The 20,404-nt window shown below is 39.7% G+C and overlaps 1 protein-coding gene across 1 annotated transcript; it reads left to right on the forward strand.

Annotated features, from left to right (window-relative positions):
- Nucleotides 1-1,096: 1,096 nt before the first annotated feature.
- Nucleotides 1,097-18,963, forward strand: LOC137892583 (myosin-7). The gene is made up of 39 exons (XM_068737850.1): nt 1,097-1,786; nt 1,888-1,926; nt 2,091-2,303; nt 2,500-2,643; nt 2,741-2,897; nt 2,979-3,006; nt 3,513-3,618; nt 3,714-3,806; nt 3,884-3,947; nt 4,041-4,139; nt 4,232-4,335; nt 5,191-5,329; nt 5,439-5,557; nt 5,674-5,823; nt 5,976-6,146; nt 6,233-6,539; nt 6,650-6,723; nt 6,872-7,077; nt 7,393-7,516; nt 8,288-8,424; nt 8,517-8,772; nt 9,538-9,780; nt 9,863-10,039; nt 10,147-10,292; nt 10,417-10,507; nt 10,595-10,984; nt 11,087-11,213; nt 11,372-11,490; nt 11,589-11,785; nt 12,019-12,202; nt 13,144-13,309; nt 13,397-13,521; nt 13,602-13,910; nt 13,999-14,202; nt 14,329-14,625; nt 15,679-15,783; nt 15,886-15,981; nt 16,337-16,471; nt 18,845-18,963. Exons 3-39 carry the CDS (start codon nt 2,103-2,105, stop codon nt 18,863-18,865), a joined length of 5,811 nt encoding a protein of 1,936 aa, XP_068593951.1. The 5' UTR covers nt 1,097-1,786; nt 1,888-1,926; nt 2,091-2,102; the 3' UTR covers nt 18,866-18,963.
- Nucleotides 18,964-20,404: the final 1,441 nt, after the last annotated feature.

A 20,404-nucleotide genomic window follows, 5' to 3' on the forward strand; every position in this document is an offset into this window, starting at 1 on the left:
CTTTAGGAGATACCTACTGTAAAACTGAAGCAGCTCAGCTTAGACTCAGACTCCACATTGGAGTGGGGTTTGACACGGAACATTAAAAGTTGATGTGCTGTAGAATAAACCTGCCACTCACATTATATTTATGTGAGACAGAACCCAGCTGGAGGCCATCATCTGCTACAAGTGATCCCAGATGCAAGCAAAAGGCAGGGTCCCGAAAGCCTCTGAGGCTGTTCTCCTCAATCAGTGCCGTGTGCTAAACAGGAATTTCACACAGTTATCTTTGTCCTCCAAAGACGCGATGCCATGTCAACGGCACTGTAACTGCGAGGGCCGACTCGCGCCCGCCGCTGACTGATAATGGGAGAAGGCTTCCACGGTGACCTTCGCATCTCATCGGAGCATGTCGCGCTGACATAGCCCTCCATTGTGTGTCATCATTACCGCCTTTCAGTGAATCTCAAGCATGTCACCTGTGGCAGACCTCTGTCTGTGTTGCCTCGCACTTGTCGTCTGGTTAATCTCACAGAGTGCTGTTCTTTATTTAGACCGCCCCATGCGGTATCTGGTGGCTGTTTATATTACCCCAAAGTCCATTCTATGATAACTAAACACAATATGTTATGCCTCACTGCGACTCCACCTAAGCCTTCTGGGTAATTGAGACCCATACATGACATGCTTCTCTAGAATATCCCGCCAAATATTTTCTGCGTCTTCTTTTGTGTTAGAAAACAATATCAGTACTTTGCATTTACGGAATACTCTGGATTATTTTTCATTGTGCGAAGAATGTTAACTCTCCTTTTTAGTTTTTTTCTTATTTCTTTGTCAATCTCCAACACATGTATTATTTAAAAGTTTATCTTTTGTAAATGCAGAAATATATTGAATTAGAATGTAATGTGATGATTTCTAAATTTCAAAACAGATATATAATACCTGACTATTTCCACTCTAAATTCTAGCGATATACTAAAATGTACTATTTTTATTTGTTGTTGACCTCTACTTGCTTACATTTTTTATTGAATGATTTTTTTATTAAACTTTGTGTGAAAGTGCAGATCATCAAGTAAACATGATATAATAATATATAAACACATTTTAAACATGTTTTCTTTCATTTTCATTTATATTGGTAATATTTCCATTTGTCTTCTAATAGCAAACAGCTGTTTATCCACATTTCAATTACATCAATGATCATCTTTGTTTGACCTGCCTGGCAAAAAAAGAAAAGGTCTCACCAATAAATATTTAAAGTAAAGACACAACTAGAAAGGTTTTAACATCCTAAAGTTGATCATGTCACCATCTGTTTAAATATCACCACATCTATTTTAATTGTAGGCCATTACAATCCATTTGAACAGTTTTTGATCGGTATCCGTCTTGCCTGTTCGAAGTGAGGATGCTTCTGCTCAGTGCTGCATGTATTGTTCCTGTAACAGAAGCTCACTTAAGGGATGATGAGAAAGGAATTCCTCCCTGTGTCTATTTAAAGAGTGAGTTGTGGTCCCCTGGCTGCTTGAGGATACCTATGATTAATCGCTGCACCACATGGAGCTCCTAATATGGCCTGTCAGGAGACCCCATTGCTTATAACACTCTGACCTGCTGATTTCTATATTGCTCTCCGCCACTCATTAACCCCCTCCCCTCACGCACCCCCCGACCCCACGCAGACACAATAACATTCCTGGACCCTGAACACTCCACCATATTTGGCAGAGAGGCTTTGTTTATAAGGGGAACTCATGGTGAAACCCCCAACAGGTCACCATTCTATCTCAAGGTAAGGTGCGGGGACAATGGCTAACAAATCACTTTGTGCATTACCTGTGTTGGTGTGGACTTCAGGCTGGTCTCATCAGTTTCCATTATTTACTTCCTCAGGACCATTACACCTCAGTCTCCTTGGTAGGGATTGGTAAGGTAAGCAACTGAAAAATTAAAATGTGTCTGATTGAAAAACTGAATTTTATGAAACGAGGAAAGCAATAAAATATATGTGATAAATGAACTAATACAAAACTGACAAAAAACTGACTGGCATATGGAGTGTTTTTATCCTGAATTTCAATCATTTTTTCCTGTAGACAAGGTGAAAAATGGGTGATGCTGTCATGAGAGACTTCGGGGCAGCAGCCCCTTACCTGAGGAAGTCAGACAAGGAGCGCCTGGAGGCCCAGACCCGTCCCTTCGACATGAAGAAGGAGTGCTTCGTTCCTGATGCGGAAGAGGAGTTCGTGAAGGCTTCTGTCACCAGCCGTGATGGGGACAAAGTCACTGCTCAGACTGCAAAAGGGAAGGTTAGTGAGCTGGCAGGCACAGCTGCTCTGGATGCAACTGGTTTCATAACTAAGACACAGTGGTACAATGCAAGGGATGATTCAAGTCCATTTGTCCTTTAGTTATACATAGCAGAGAGACAATAGGAGACAGATGCTCCTACTGCATGATCACACAGAAAAGCATTACATTAACATTCACTATCTTCATTTTCAGACTGTCACAGTGAAGGAGTGCGATGTCCACCCTCAGAACCCGCCGAAGTTTGATAAAATTGAAGACATGGCGATGTTCACCTTCCTCCATGAGCCAGCTGTGCTGTTTAACCTCAAAGAGCGTTACGCAGCGTGGATGATCTATGTGCGTTGAGGCAAAGATTGTATTCCTCACCTATAGTACAACTACATCATAATTGTATCTTTTGAAATCATTAACCTCCTCTATTTCATTCTAACAGACCTACTCTGGACTCTTCTGTGTGACTATCAACCCCTACAAGGGGCTGCCAGTCTACAACCAAGAGGTGGTTGTTGCCTATAGAGGAAAGAAGAGGACTGAAGCTCCTCCTCACATCTTCTCCATCTCTGACAATGCATACCAGTACATGCTAACTGGTAATTCACCTTCAGTTATTATAACGTTCACAGAGAGGTGAATCCTAGAATCCTCCAGTGATAATTTCTTCTCTTTTCCAGACAGAGAAAATCAGTCAATTCTCATCACGTAAGTTGTGTTTTCGTGTTAGACTGCAATTGAGAATGATATATAGCTGTGAGAAATATTGTTTGTTTTGTGAGTCTGCTGTCCCAAAGTGTTGTTGAGTCATTTTTAAGTTATGTTACTTATGTTTGTGTTCACGTACCTATTATAAACCCAACCATGATGTTTTTCCTAAACCTGAGTAATTGGTTGTGTTGCCTCAAGCTAAGTTTAAGTACTTATTATAAAACCAACCATGATGTTTTTCCTAAAAAAAACTGTGGTTGTGTTGCCTAAACTAAGCTTACATACTTATTTTAAACCCAACCATGATGTTTTTCCTAAACCTAACTAAATTGTTTTGTTGCATAACCCTAAGCAAGTGTTTTTGTTTGAATTAACAACGTTAACCACGTGTTTATTGCGACCATGTACTTGGCTGCCATGTGTGTTAGAAAATTATGCTAAGGCATCAACATTGTCTTGAATCCAAAAACCTGACAAGTTATCAAAACCGTTTGTGTCTTCAGGGGAGAATCTGGTGCTGGTAAAACTGTCAACACCAAGAGAGTCATCCAGTACTTTGCCAGCATCGCAGCTGGAGGCGGGAAGAAGGACGCAGGCTCTGACAAAAAGGTTATAATGCTGAAACATTTAACAGCATATTGAATGAATCATTTTCTTTAGATTTTAACTATTTGAACAAAAGTTGCACTCCTCAATTTGTTTAGGGAACCCTGGAGGATCAAATCATTCAGGCTAACCCTGCTTTGGAGGCCTTTGGGAATGCCAAGACCATCAGGAATGACAACTCTTCTAGATTTGTAAGTTTCTGTCTGTAATGAAATACCCCTTTGTGCCAATTCAATTTTTAACACATTTTCATTGTCATCATTTTTAGGGCAAATTCATCCGAATCCACTTTGCAGCCAGTGGAAAGCTGGCCTCAGCGGATATTGAGACATGTAAGCAATCTTTTCTCTTTGCTTTTCATTTTGTCTGTTCACATGTTCACAATGATCACCAAACCCACTTACCTAATGCAAATGTCTTTACAGATCTGCTGGAAAAGTCCCGTGTCACCTTTCAGCTTAAGAATGAGAGAGATTATCACATCTTCTATCAGATTCTGTCTCAGAAGAAACCTGAGCTGCTTGGTAAATGAAAACAAACTGAAACAACAAGTAGTTGGAATGTTGCTACATCCCTACTGGCATACAGAATCTAACACTTCTGTGTTGCTTCTCAGAGATGATGCTAATCACCAACAACCCCTATGACTACGCCTTCATCTCCCAAGGAGAGACGACGGTAGCCTCCATCAATGACTCTGAGGAGCTGGTGGCCACTGATGTGAGTAGGGATGAACCATGATGTCTAATCACGGAGCCGGCCACTCACACGAAAAAGTCAAGTAAAAGGGTGACATTTTATAATAACCATCATTAATAAATGGTTAACTGGTTAATTCAACTTTAGTTAATAGTTATCTAAATTTTGACAAACAATGGCATGATAATTATTCATGTTTGCTTATTATTAGTTATGCTATAATTTATGTTATTTTATCATTAGTTTGTGTAATATAAAAAAATTAGAAACTATATATTTCATCATTGCTAATATAATAGACAATAACAATTACATTTTGACCAAAAAACAATTGTTAACCATTGAGTATTAACTATAAATAAAGTTTTAACAGATAGTAATAGATATGCTTTACAAAGTATTTATTAGCCATTTAAAAAAGTAAATTAAAGCATCACTAATAATTAGTAAACATTATTAATTATTACTGTATTGTTTGTTAACAGGATAATAACTATTAACCTAAGTTGAACTAACAATCAATTTACCATTTATTAATGATGGCTAATATAAAGGGTGGCTTCCTGCATGTTATTTTGCATCTAGCTGTTGATCTAGCATTATAAAACTTGATGTCACGTATCACCCAGTATCACTGTGTCTCTAGCCAAATGATTGAAATAGGCTGGATTAGATTCAAACTATGGTTATAATGTGGGATCATGGTGGCTCAGAGAGCACATACTATCTTATCCCCCGGATCTCTCCTGCCACTCTACTGTGTACCCTGATACAATCCAAAAAGTCAATGACATATCAAATATAATATCCCTCTTCCCAATTTAGGATGCCAAAACTAGCACAAATGTTGAGAAGTTATCCTGTGCTTCTCCACAGGATGCCTTTGATGTGCTGGGCTTCACTCAAGAAGAGAAGAACGGCATTTACAAGTTGACTGGTGCCATCATGCATCACGGCAACATGAAGTTCAAGAACAAGCAGCGCGAGGAGCAGGCTGAGGCTGATGGCACTGAAGGTGAGAGACGTTTTTTATTTAAATGAACTACAACTGGGGATCAAATAATGATGAGGACCTTGAATGGCAGCAATGACTATGATAAATTTATGAAAACATTTCTCAAAAGATGCTGACAAAGTCGCATATCTGATGGGCCTGAACTCTGCTGACCTCATCAAAGGTCTCTGTCACCCAAGAGTCAAAGTAGGAAATGAGTGGGTCACCAAGGGACAAAATGTCCAGCAGGTAATAATGTAACTTATTGTAAGGTGTTCCTTGAAGTACAATAGATAAAGGAAGAAACGCTGACTGCAAAACAAAGGCTATTTACAGTAACTTTCAAAGGTTGGATTTTTCTTTAGGTGTACTATGCTGTTGGCGCACTGTCTAAATCAGTGTATGAGAAGATGTTTCTGTGGATGGTGGTGAGGATCAACCAATCCCTGGACACCAGGCAGCCCCGCCAGTACTTCATAGGAGTACTGGACATTGCTGGATTTGAGATCTTTGAAGTGAGCTTCTTCTATTAATGTCTATATAGTATATATTATACAGGCAACTTTATTTAATCAACACCATCTTTTTCAATTTAATGCAGGTAACAAAGATATGAGTATGAAAATTACTACTTACTTATAAATACTTTTGTCCCATTTCATTACAGTTCAACACCTTTGAGCAGATGTGCATCAACTTCACCAATGAAAAGCTGCAACAGTTTTTCAACCACCACATGTTTGTGCTGGAGCAGGAAGAGTACAAGAAAGAGGGCATTGAATGGACTTTCATAGATTTTGGTATGGACTTGCAGGCCTGTATTGACCTGATTGAAAAGGTGAGAGACTGGGCTATTACATGTTCATGAATTAAAAAATAAAAATGTGTGGTAATTTAAAAACACTTTTATTGTTGTCCCTTCAGCCCATGGGTATCATGTCCATCCTTGAAGAGGAGTGCATGTTCCCCAAAGCCTCTGATGCCACCTTTAAAGCAAAGCTCTATGACAACCATCTGGGGAAATCTGCCAACTTCCAGAAGCCCAGAATTGTCAAAGGAAAACCAGAGGCTCATTTTGCCCTGATGCACTATGCTGGAACTGTTGATTATAATATCAACAACTGGCTGGTGAAGAACAAGGATCCTCTGAACGAGACAGTTGTAGGACTCTACCAGAAGTCTAATCTCAAGCTGTTATCTTTCCTCTTTATAAATTATGCTGGATCTGAAGGTAGGAATAAACTGAATGTATTGCGTTTGTCACAGAAAGAACTGCAACATTGAACAACTTATGGCTGTGTCTGTTAATGAAATCTAATGAGTTGTACAATGGTTCATTAGTTGATGGGGGAAAGGGCGGCAAAGGAAGCAAGAAGAAAGGTTCATCCTTCCAAACTGTCTCTGCCTTGCACAGGGTTAGTAAAAACACATAAATATGTGTCAACGGCTACTTCATATGTAAATTAATGACTGAGACTTAATTTTACATTGATAACGGGGAGATATGTATCACAATAATCATATAAAATGGGTGTTAAGCACAGGATTTAATGCCATCCACAGGAGAACCTGCACAAGCTGATGACCAACTTGAGGTCTACTCACCCTCACTTTGTCCGCTGCATCATCCCCAATGAGACCAAGACTCCTGGGGCCATGGAGAACCCTCTGGTGATGCACCAGCTGCGCTGTAACGGTGTGCTGGAAGGCATCAGGATCTGCAGAAAGGGCTTCCCCAACAGGATCCTCTATGGAGATTTCAAACAGAGGTATTATTTTGTATGTCAAATATTAGTTTTATATTTTTATATAATATTAATATATAGTTTGTTTTATTTATATATATATATATATATATATTTTTAGATGTTTCCATTTCATATTTCTCAATTTCTTGTAGTACTTTCCTGATTTTTTTGTCTATTGTATGCCCCAAATACCAAGGCAAATTCCTTGTATGTGAAAACCGCCTTGTCAATAAACCTGATTCTTATTATTCTGAAATGCTTAGTCACATACTTAATAATTCTAAAATAAAGTGTAAATGTAATTTTGACATTTATTTTTACCGTTCCATTTTCCAGATATCGCATCTTGAATCCTGCTGCCATCCCTGAGGGCCAGTTTATTGACAGCAGGAAGGGAGCTGAGAAACTTCTTGGGTCTCTGGATATTGATCACAATCAATACAAGTTTGGACATACAAAGGTAATTAATAAACAAGACAAGTCCAAAGCACATCTGTTACAGATGTTTAAGCAATAACAAACTACAGAATGATGGTAAATGCAAAATGTGGCAGAAAAGTAGAAGAAGAAAAATAATTAAGAGGTCTCATCAAGTAAACCAGCCAGAGAAACAGATGAAGAAGTAGATCGGATATTGAACTGTTTTCAGTGGTCATTTGACTAATACAAAAGAAAATGCTGATAGTTGTTAGTTATGGTGACAAGAAACGTCAGTGGAGTCGTAAAATGTTGTCGCAGCTCCCAGGGAAGAGAATGGATTCTGCTCCTGAGATGGATGGCTGGCTTGTTAAATAGTTAGCTTGTCCTTCTCCAGAGGTTGAGGCAGAGGGAGCGTTAGACCCAGGGTAGCTAGCTAATTAGTCAACTGTCCGCTAGTTAGTTAGCTAGCTTGCAAATTCCACACTGGTAAAAGAAAATGAGCCAAACAAAGTTGTATCGCATCTGGCGATAGCAATGAGCTTTCCTATGGTGTGACACGAGCGTGTGGCCGAAGCGTTGAGTTGTTAAATTTTAAGAATTTACTCTGGCTTTCTACGCTTAATAACGTTACTACTCCACTGCTCTTTTTAGTCGTTACTGCAACACTTCACTGAGTGAGTCCACAACTTCCCGTAAGTGGGTTTAATTTATATGGAAGTTTGGCCACTACAAGTGTATTGCATTGAGCAAGGGACCATTTACGTTGAACTTTGAATTTCTAAGAGGAACATATGTTTACATGTATCTAAAGGTGTTCTTCAAGGCTGGTCTTCTTGGGACACTGGAGGAGATGAGGGATGACCGTTTGTCACTCATCATCACTGGAATCCAGGCAAGAGCAAGAGGCCTGCTGGCAAGACTGGAATTCAACAAGATTGTTGAGAGGAGGTCAGAGAAATCAGGAATTTAAAAATTAACTAAATCCAAGAAAATGATAACGATCATTCATAGAGATTTACCTCTGGTTGATCTTCCGACAGAGACGCACTATTGGTGATCCAGTGGAACATCCGTGCCTTCATGGGGGTCAAGAATTGGCCCTGGATGAAGCTCTTCTTCAAGATCAAACCTCTGCTGAGATCTGCTGAGGCGGAAAAGGAGATGGCCAACATGAAGGAAGAATTCCTGAAGCTGAAAGAGGCTTATGCAAAATCTGAAGCTCGTAGAAAGGAACTAGAGGAGAAAATGGTCTCTCTTCTTCAAGAGAAGAACGACCTACAGCTCCACGTCCAGGCTGTGAGTCTCATAACATTATTCTTAAAAGTGGTAATATAACCATACAGTATACAAAACACTATCTCAGTCCCAACTTGTCAAATATGGATGCTTTGTCAGGACTTATTGGCATCCCTTCTTAATGCACTGATCATTTTTCCATGGGCATTCTTAAATGGGTTGTCCCATTAACTTCAACATGTTAACGTTACGTAGGTGACATAAGTTAAGTACGTGACATAAGTTAAGTACGTTATATTACTTGTTGTTAAACGTTGACTTTTACTTTCATTTGTACCAACCATCGCGACCCAATTTCACAACAAGCCTGTATAATTCGTGAGAAGAGCAAATTTGTGCATAAATGAACATACTGGACGATCTTTACTGCCATTTCCACATCACCTTACATTATCTTGAATGGGTAAACTAGCCAAAAAAAAAATTGGAAATGATAAATCACAACTTCATTTTATAGTTATTGAAACAGAAACACAAAATGAATACTTTATAAGTGAGAACAAATAAATACATATAGGTGTCATTCTTTTCATTTCCTCTCATCAGTAAAACAAAGAGAATGTACGCAAGCCTTTCGAACTGCTGTAGACTTCTGTGGTTCTGGTGTACCACCGATGTAAATGTTAATTAAAAGAAATTCTGCAAATTTGATTAGCAATCCACCTGTGTCTTTGAGAATGATTGGTAATGGTGATTTCTTTTTTAATTAATGATGTATCTTGGAAGTTACCATATGATAACAAAGTAATGACCATTTCAATTTAGGAGCAAGATAATCTTGCAGATGCTGAGGAAAGATGCGAGGGGCTGATCAAGAACAAGATTCAGCTTGAGGCTAAAAGCAAAGAGCTGTCTGAGAGACTGGAGGATGAGGAGGAAATGAATGCTGAACTGACTGCTAAGAAGAGGAAGCTGGAGGATGAGTGCTCTGAGCTGAAGAAAGACATTGATGACTTAGAGTTGACTCTGGCTAAAGTGGAGAAAGAGAAGCATGCCACTGAGAACAAGGTATGACATACACTAATTACTGTAAAGTGTCCCAAATAACATCTGCATTGAAGTCCTTGATATAAATGTCTTCTGGCCATAGGTGAAGAACCTGGTCGAGGAGATGGCTGCTTTGGATGAAATCATTGCCAAGTTGACCAAGGAAAAGAAAGCCTTACAGGAAGCTCATCAGCAAACGCTGGATGATCTGCAGAGTGAAGAAGACAAAGTCAACACTCTGACCAAGGCCAAGGCTAAGCTGGAGCAGCAAGTGGATGATGTAAGAATTCTACTACGTATTGTCGCAACCCCTAAGTGTTCAGTAATACCATATGCTCCTTGCATATTGGGATACATAGTTTGACTTTCTGCAATAATATTATCCAGCTTGAAGGTTCACTGGAACAAGAGAAGAAGATTCGGATGGATTTGGAGAGAGCTAAGAGGAAACTAGAGGGAGACTTGAAATTGACCCAGGAGAGCTTAATGGACCTGGAGAATGACAAGCAGCAACTTGAACAGCATCTGAAAAAGTAAGCACATTATACTACTGTATGTACAGTATGCCTGGAACTCATACAAGACATTGAAGCTGTACAGATAAAAGCAGAACCGATGACCATTTGTTCTAATCCTAACTACTGTATTTCATCACAGGAAAGATTTTGAAGTCAGTCAGCTCAACAACAAAATAGAAGATGAGCAGGCCATAACAATTCAGCTTCAGAAGAAATTGAAGGAGCTGCAGGTAATAGATGATTACAGTAATGTGTAATGGTTCAAAACGGTTAAAACCCTTGATGGTAATAGTGACCAACTAGTTCTGCATTTACAGGCCCGCATTGAAGAGCTGGAGGAAGAGCTGGAGGCAGAGCGAGCTGCCCGAGCCAAGGTGGAGAAGCAGAGAGCAGACTTGGCCAGAGAGCTGGAGGAGATCAGTGAGAGGCTGGAGGAGGCCGGTGGAGCAACATCCGTCCAGATTGAGATGAACAAGAAGAGGGAGGCCGAGTTCCAGAAACTCCGCAGAGACCTTGAAGAGGCCACTCTGCAGCATGAAGCCACTGCTGCCACACTCAGGAAGAAACAAGCCGACAGTGTGGCCGACCTGGGAGAGCAGATTGACAACCTGCAGAGAGTCAAGCAGAAAATGGAGAAGGAGAAGAGTGAGCTCAGACTGGAGCTGGATGATGTGGTCTCCAATATGGAACATATTGTGAAGACAAAGGTTGGCTGAACTGATTTCTTGCTAATGTTGAAATTGTACAGATATGGGGTATAATTCGGTGTACAATGGTAATATTTAAAATGTTTATTTTTTTAAATCTAGACAAATCTAGAGAAGACATGCAGGACTCTGGAAGATCAGATGAATGAATACAAGACTAAGTTTGAAGAGGCTCAACGCTGCATAAATGACTTCAATATGCAAAAAGCAAAACTTCAAACGGAAAATGGTATACTGATATCTGCTATATGTATTTGATAGCTGAGAATTTTCATGTCAAAATCTTTTTTTTCAAGTTTCCATGAATACAGACAAAACCAGACAAAATATCTCTAAAAAAGGTTCGTTGGCACACTGACAATATGATTCTGCATTTGCCGATACAAGGTGAGCTCACAAGGCAGATGGAGGAGAAGGAATCCCTGGTGTCTCAACTGACAAGAGGAAAAATGTCCTACACTCAACAGGTTGAAGATCTAAAGCGACAACTGGAGGAGGAGACCAAGGTGTAATGAAGTTTCAATGCACAGTAACATCATAGGACATTAACTTCTAATCAAAGTGTTTTACAGTGTTACTCATTCATATGATTTTGTTTTGACAGGCAAAGAGTGCCCTGGCCCATGCAGTGCAGTCAGCTCGTCATGACTGCGACCTTCTCAGGGAGCAGTATGAGGAGGAGCAGGAGGCCAAGGCTGAACTGCAGCGCGGCATGTCCAAGGCCAACTCTGAGGTGGCTCAGTGGAGAACTAAGTACGAAACTGATGCCATCCAGAGAACCGAGGAACTAGAGGAGGCAAAGTAAGACAGTTAAACATACAAATTCATGATTTGAAATATAATTCCTAAAGATACATTTTACTTCGTCTAGCAGATCAGCTTTTTGTTTGTGTTATGTTCCTACTAAAATGTAAGACGAACAAAAAGTTTGTCTGTTGGACGACCGAGCAGCCATATTAGTTGAATTTATTATAATTTATCCAGTAAGCAAAACTGCAGGAACATTGAACGATTTGAATGGTTGATTTCTAAAGGAAGAAGCTGGCTCAGCGTCTGCAGGATGCTGAGGAAGCTGTTGAAGCAGTGAACGCTAAATGTTCGTCTCTGGAGAAGACCAAACACAGGCTGCAGAATGAGATTGAAGATCTCATGGTGGATGTGGAGAGGTCTAATGCTGCTGCTGCTGCTCTGGACAAGAAGCAAAGAAACTTTGACAAGGTGAAATACTGCATCTGCATCTAAATATCTGTGAGCACCAAAATTATCAATTGGCAGGGTCTCTTCTCAGCCTTTGTAGAACCAATATCAGGACATTTACACTAAACAATCTAGATTGATAAATAACGCTACAGGTAAGAGAAAAAATATGTATTTTTGATATTGGGGTGAATTGTCCTTTTAAGTTCATTGGCCAATGGAACACTAACATGGTTTAACTCCTTAGTGGTAGTATGAAAAAGACACTCTAGCATACAGATGATTGGGCTAAAACATTGCATAAATTTAACCCTGCACTCAATATTTTCTAGAAAAAAACTATACCATCTGTAAAAGATGCAAATAGTGGCTTTACAAGGCAGGAGTGACTCTCCATCGGTCCAAATGTGTCTTTAACACCTATTGAGCAAATTTGTTCTGCTGCATTTACACCAAATCTGGTGTTTGGCAAAAAAATGCCAGTCCTTCCAGTCATTTGGATCTGGGTAAAAAAACAACAACCAAAGGTTGAAGCCGAATAAACTTTTGGAGAAACACAACCTGACCTCACATTGAGGTAACCGGTGATCAGACCAGAAGATGCTGACCAGAAGAAGAACCTTGGTTACGATGTAGCATTCCGCTGTTTACCAAGCTCTAAAGATGGAAGAGAGACTGATCGCTGCCACGACAACCTGTCCAGAACTGTACAACCCTTCGCTTGGCGATGTTCACAACATGACGTCACATGAGCAATTTAAGTGACACCCCCACACCGCCCAACAACCCTGCGGTAGTTGCTGCAATGCCTTATTTGGTGCAAATGCAGCCTTTGTGTTATCTTTAACTCCACCTTGGAGTGCTTTTTTCAATAATAGGACAAATTGTTTCACACAAAGCGAACTCCCAAACACGTTATCTGACGCATATACAGTTATTGTTGACCTTACTATCCGCTGTAGGTCCTGTCTGAGTGGAAGCAGAAATACGAAGAGTCCCAGTGTGAGCTGGAGAGCTCCCAGAAGGAGGCCCGGGCTCTGAGCACTGAGCTCTTCAAACTGAAGAACTCTTACGAGGAGTCTCTGGATCATCTGGAGACCATGAAGAGAGAGAACAAGAACTTACAAGGTAAGATCTTTTTTAAGAGTTTTTGCAGACATACTTTATGAATTAAATTGCAAAGCCATTTTAATCACTCTGCTTGACATTCCACAGAGGAGATTTTCGACCTCACTGAGCAACTTGGTGAGAGTGGGAAGAGCATCCATGAACTGGAGAAATTACGGAAACAATTGGAGCAGGAGAAAAATGAGATCCAGTCTGCTCTTGAGGAAGCTGAGGTACAGGCCCTCTGAATTAAACATTTTTGAGCTCAAACTGTCTGCTGCAGTGTATAACTCTGTACCCCCCTGTCCACCAGGCCTCCCTAGAGCATGAAGAGGGTAAGATTCTAAGAGCCCAGTTAGAGTTCAATCAAATCAAAGCTGATATTGAACGCAAGCTAGCTGAGAAAGATGAGGAGATGGAGCAGACCAAGAGGAACCTGCAGAGGACGATTGACACCCTACAGAGCTCTCTTGAGGCCGAGTGTCGCAGCAGGAATGAGGCTCTCCGTTTAAAGAAGAAGATGGAGGGAGACCTGAATGAGATGGAGATCCAGCTGAGCCAATCCAACAGGCAGGCAGCTGAGGCCCAGAAACAACTTAAGGCTGTTCATGCACATCTGAAGGTAAACTAGAAAGGGAAAGGCGGACTTTCTTAAGTTTCAAATTCAAACTGATTCTAAACATTCATGTGGTTGATATCATCCCATAAAGGATTGCCAAATTCAGCTCGATGAGGCTGTTCGGGCCAATGATGATCTCAAAGAGAACATTGCCATGGTCGAGAGACGCAACAACTTGCTTCAGGCTGAGCTGGAGGAGCTCAGGGCTGCTCTGGAGCAAACTGAGAGAGGTCGCAAACTTGCTGAGCAAGAGCTGCTGGACGTTAGTGAAAGGGTGCAGCTACTGCACTCACAGGTAAGATCTAATAATTCATTGCAACAACCATGGATTACTGACTAGGTTTTTTTTGGACATTATGAAGAAATCAAAGGCATTACTATTTCTAACTGCAGTAACAATCTCTCAAATCTCACATCTCAGAACACCAGCCTTATAAACCAGAAGAAGAAACTTGAGGTTGATGCTTCCCAGCTTCAAATTGAAGTAGAGGAAGCGGTGCAGGAGTGCAGAAATGCTGAAGAGAAGGCCAAGAAGGCCATTACTGATGCTGCCATGATGGCAGAGGAGCTGAAGAAAGAGCAGGACACCAGCGCTCACCTGGAGCGCATGAAGAAGAACATGGAGCAAACCATCAAAGACCTGCAGCACCGTCTGGATGAAGCTGAACAGATCGCCTTGAAGGGAGGCAAGAAGCAGGTGCAGAAGCTCGAGGCCAGGGTAAGAGAAATTAGCCAATATACAAATTTTACACATTTCTGCAAGTACAATTGTGTAACCAATATAGGCGGCAACCTCCGGTTCTGAAAAGTGAAGCCAATGCAAAAGTGTGTTAAAGCTGCATTCTCTCTAGTGTCCACCAGGGGGCGACTCCTCTGGTTGTATCGAAGTCTGTGAGAAAATGACTCTACTTCTCTCTTGATTTATTACCTCAGTAAACATTGTAAACATGAGTTTATGGTCTCAATATCTAGTTTCAAGTCTTCTTCAATACAGCATGATGTTCATTTAGTAAGTTATGGTCCATTTAGAGTCAAACAGACCATAAAAAGGAACATTATTTAGGGCGGGGCTACCTTGGGATTGACATGGTGCTACCCTGGCGTTGTCCAGTCTGGAAGTTTTCTGGGTTTTCATCTTAGAACTTTAACCCTTTCACAGTGTGTTTTCAGATAATGAAAGTTAATTGTAAGCATTTTGGTCCCCTAAAAATGTCTTATTCAGTGTTGATTTTACTTAGCTCCACCCTCTTGTGTCACTTCAGGCTGCAAAAAAACAACATGCCGTCGGCCAAAATCCAAGATGGCAATGGCTAACATGCCCCACTAGAGACTTCTAAACAGTCCACAAACGTCACAGTGACTACGTCCACTTCTTATATACAGTCTATGGATCGACATTCATTTTATATTCATGAAGATTTAGTTCCACAGTTTGAACTCGCAAGCAGACAACATGATCATCCCACCAGAATCTTTCAAATGGAAAAAGGAAAATGCTTATTTTTAGTTTGCTAGATAATCATATTCCTTCACCAGGTTGTCGCTAACTTTCTTTCTGCTGTTTGATTACGTACAGGTAGTGTACAGTGGGTATATCAGACCTTCGAGACTGTGCCATGCCATTAAATGTAAAAAAAACAGTGAGCTGAAATTGGTTAAAAAACTCAGCTGTGCCGCAGAGTGGACTGATAATTATCTTTGGAGTCAAATGTTAAAATATATTGTTGTAGACCAGTGCATTTTCAATGAGTCATTTTCTGATGTTTTATAGGTGAGGGAGCTGGAGAGTGAGGTGGAGTCAGAGCAGAAGAAGAGCAGTGAAGCTGTGAAGGGAATCCGTAAATATGAGAGACGCATCAAAGAGCTCACATACCAGGTGATTTGTTTTTTTATGAATGGATCAACACATTTTTCTGAATATTCTCTTTATTCTCCTTATCAAACTTGAGGCTTATACCTATTCCCTCCATGTATTTAGACTGACGAGGATCGCAAGAATATGGTGCGTCTGCAGGATCTGGTTGACAAACTGCAGTTGAAAGTCAAAGCCTATAAGAGAGCTACTGAGGAGGCTGTAAGTGTGGAAAGTTGTTCTTTTTTTGTGCTGTGTGCTCATGACACTGTTTCTTTATTCATTCAAAACTACTTCTCTTTTGTCAAATGTGTCTTGAAAATACTTTAACATTTTGATATTGTACAATTTATTACATTTGGTAATTGCTAAAATGCTATTACAACAGCAGCTGTTTTAAGTTTTAGGCAGAAAAAGTTTTAGGCATAGCCTCCACTATGACTTGTTTTAGACCTAATTGGTAAACTACAATGTTGAAGCTGTGAAAACCCTTACAACTGAAGACCATGTGGCCCCAGGTTCATTGCTTCTAGCAGTGATAGTATATTGTGGTCTTTGTTTTTGTTGCATCCTGTAGGAAGAGCAGGCCAATACAAATCTGGGCAAGTTCCGTAAACTGCAGCACGAGCTGGACGAGGCTGAAGAGCGAGCTGACATCGCAGAGTCTCAGGTCAACAAGCTGCGTGCCAAAAGCCGTGATGTGGGCTCAAAGGTAAGAAGCCTCTCTACACTTCATGTACTGTCCTACTGCCTTCACAGTGCTGCACACTACTATTCAATCATCCATTAACCATTTCAATGTAATCCATTTAATATGTGTTTTAATCCCTTTTAATGAGTAATTATAGAAATGTTCATCATTTTAAATAGGAGTATTAAGGAGTAAATAAACCAAACCAGTTTTTGTATAGATCAAATTTATTTACATTTCTTTTAATTAATTTAGTTAGTTGTATTAGTTAAATTGAATAGGTTAGTGGTACTGCTTTCTTTTGTTACACAGAAGGTACCATGGTAATTTAAAAGCCAACTATAACTACAAAAATATCAAATAGTTACTTTTTGTAAATAATTTTTTCAGTGAGTTGACAGAAAATGTATGACAGAAAATCAGGGTAGAAAGAGATGAGGAACAACATGCAACAAAGGTCCCCTCCTAAGGGGACTCATGGTTAACGCCTCAACCACCAGGGAGCCTCCAAATTAATATTCTTTACAATAATAACTATCAGTATCAATAAACATTCAACCAATCAAATGGATGTAGACTAAATAATATATATATAGATAAATAATAGCAATTAGTGTTGACAGTTCCAACTGTATTATTAGCCCTTATGCAGTGAGTGGGATATGCTGATGTTGTGGCAGTGTTGGTATACTTACCCACATTTTTGTTAAAGTCCGGGTTTGTTAAAAAGTTTGTTTCTAAACATACATAGCATTAGCGTTTCTGCTGATCAAATTTCTAGTTACAATTTCTAGTTACAACCATTACTAGCATTACAGCCTAGCTGTGGTGTACTGGCCGCCTGACATACCGGGACAAACTCCAGTGGGTCATCCAACCCGTCTGTCTCCTTACCTGCCCTCTCTGTGTGCCTGTACAGGAGAGCGTGCAGCATGTGTGTTCCGGTTTACTTTGTGCTTAGGTCATAGGTTCCGCCGTAGCCTGCTCCGTCGCTACTATTGTCACTGTGAAACGGAGTATAAATTGTCTCACAACCGCCACAAAATGTGTCGATTCACTATCAGAACTTTATCAATTTGGTCCAAGAACATTCAGAAAGTAAAGAAGATCCAATCAATTTAATTATTTTGTCCTCATTCAAGTTCGGCGGCTTGGCGGAAGCCTCTGGTGCCCCTGCTCTGCCCATAGAACATGTGCGTTAACATTCAGCAAAAGTAGCATGCAGTAGTGAGATATACAACATGTGGTATTTACAGTAACTGTACATTTGAAACCAACCCTCACCCACAATTGTGCTTAAGTTCCGAGCCTCCAGCGTTTCAGAGAACATTGCCTTTTTTATGATTTTGAAACCTAATTTGTATACTTTTTATAATCATTCAAATTTGGCTGGGCGGTTAATAACACATTGTTTTGTGTTGTGACAAACTTAGAAGACATATTTATTTTTGGTTTACCCAAACTTTAACCTTCTATCTTGAAACTAAATTATTTCAACAGAACTCAGTTTTTAGTGTAAAAAAAAAAATGGCTTGATACTTAAAGCTAGGGTAGGCAGTTTTCTGGAAAAAGCAAAAAAAAAAGCAAAAAATACGCCAGGATTTGAAAAACAATCCTCCTGAACCTCTTCCCTCTCTGTCCTAAGTCCCGCCCACCAGACGAGCATGGGCATTTACATGTGCAGCGGCAAGCTGGGAATCCAACTTGAGGCCAACGCAATCACGACGTTGACATGTTTTATTGTATTTATTGTCAGACTCTCTTTGAGACTTTTGAGTCTGTCTTCTTTTGTGGGTTGCTTCAGTGTGGGCAGTTGTTGCCAATGCTGGAATAGCAACTTTGTCTGCAGGATTTTCTCCCACTAAATCAAAACTTTCACCCTTTGAAGGGACGCGCATATGCATCTGCATTAGTAGACCAGCCAATAGGAACACCCTCTCTGAATACACTGTGGGCTACACATGGGCTAGATCATCTAAAACCTTAGAACAGAGTGCAGAACTTTAGCTTTCTCTCAGACAACTTGAATTACAATATATTGAAAGGTTATTTTGTCCAATAACACCCCAAAAAATAATTGCCTACTCTAGCTTTAAATAAAGATACGCTTCTCTCTTTTTTAAACATTTTAGCTCTCCTCCAAATTCATTCATTGCTAGAATCTTTAGATTCATCTAATCCAACAAATTACATAATAGTACTCTAGCATTTCAAATGATTTGTGCCGAGCCAACATACTACAGTAAAGGAAAGCTGACAGTAAAATAAACCTGATGTTGAATCACTAACTAGTAACATCTTCAAGTTACCTTTGGTAACACTTGTTGGGTCTTGTTGGTCCGCTGTCACTAATCTGTGTCTCTTTGTCTACTCTCTTATCATTCTTCATCACAGAAAGGGCTAGATGAGGAGTGAAACTCTCAGACGACCACCTAAGACCTTTGGGATCTCCTGTGCTGTGGTCCCCTTTGTCTTCAAAGTAATTCTGTAGAATAAAGAAAAAGTGCATTCAAGTTAACGTGTAGAGTCCTCATTCATTTCAATCAGGCAGAATTCTCCATGTTAACCTAGAGAAGTCATATCACATGTATGTTAAATCCACCAGCTTGACCCATGATGACTATCACCCAGCTGGTAAATGAATTCCAGTAGACGAAGACATCAGAAGGGTTAGCATTAGAAAGCACAAAAGAAACCCGTCACAAAACTACTAAATTCTCTTCCTGTGTCACAAATGGACTAGAGTTACTAAAGGTCACTCCTGCCACCTTGTGCTGACACTCTGAACTTACTTTCTGTTGTTGCGGAGAGGTTTTTGACAACAATTTCTTTTTTCACTGTTTTTAATGACAACCCTAGATCCTAATAGTTTCATACATTTATGACTAGATTGTGACTAAATGATCACGTTGACAATATGGGAACAATCTTGGCTTTATGTGAATGTATTATATATCAGTTAGTAAAGGTCCTTTCCTAACTACAGCAATACAACTGTAAATATATCTGTGAATAGAATCAAACAAGAAAAGAACAGCTAGCCCTCTGAAGAATATGCTTCAGTGGAATGTTACTCATGGAGGTTTCTTTACCTTCTCCCTAATAAACCTACATACAGGGGAAACATGGATTGTAAACATAATTCTATGGAAGTTAAATATTTAATGTTAATGTTTAAAGGAGACCAACTTTTTATTGGCATTTAAAAAACCACAGTGGTTGAACCCAAATTTGAAAATCACTGTCGAACAAGAGAATCCCAATGCAAAAAAAAAGAAAACATCTTTTCTTAATGGTGTTGTGTGAGATGCTACCGTGTTAATCAGTGTAACATGAACAGTCTGGAAGTGGAACTTGTTTCTACAACTTTAGCGCTACTATAAACAAAGAGCATTTGTGCATTGATTGAATATAAAGTAAAATATAGGTCAGAAGAAGAAATCTTTAGAAGTAGATTTAATATTGTTTTTCATATTTATAGATCTAATATGACTGGGTGGAGACCTGAAGCACAAAATGACCCTCCAAACCAGACAAGAAGACTTTTGTTATCTATATACAGAGATGTGGAAATGACAGCACAATAACATCTAAAGATGCTGTTTGTCTGTAGGTAAATTATACTTCCACTGGCATTTTAGATGTTCAATGCATTCTGACAGTCGCTCAATTGAAGCACCAAACTAAAGGTAACAGATTATATCTCTGCTTGTGTGTCAATGGGTGATAATTGGCTATTATCTTCATATTTCATCAGACTTATCTCGTAGTGGTGTACTGTAACCTTCTCATGTTTTCACCGTTGTTCAAATTAATATTTTGGCTATACATATATGAAGAGTTTGGTCTTATGAAATGCATAACAGTGGAACAAACTGTAGTTCAATGAACATTTGCCACATTGTACATGTCAATATTTAAAAAAAAATACTCATTGTCATAATGTTAGAATAA

Source organism: Cebidichthys violaceus, unplaced genomic scaffold (genome assembly GCF_023349555.1).
Source record: "Cebidichthys violaceus isolate CVI_PGR_0920_01 unplaced genomic scaffold, fCebVio1.0.p SCAF_8, whole genome shotgun sequence".
Taxonomy (NCBI): Eukaryota; Metazoa; Chordata; class Actinopteri; order Perciformes; family Stichaeidae; genus Cebidichthys; species Cebidichthys violaceus.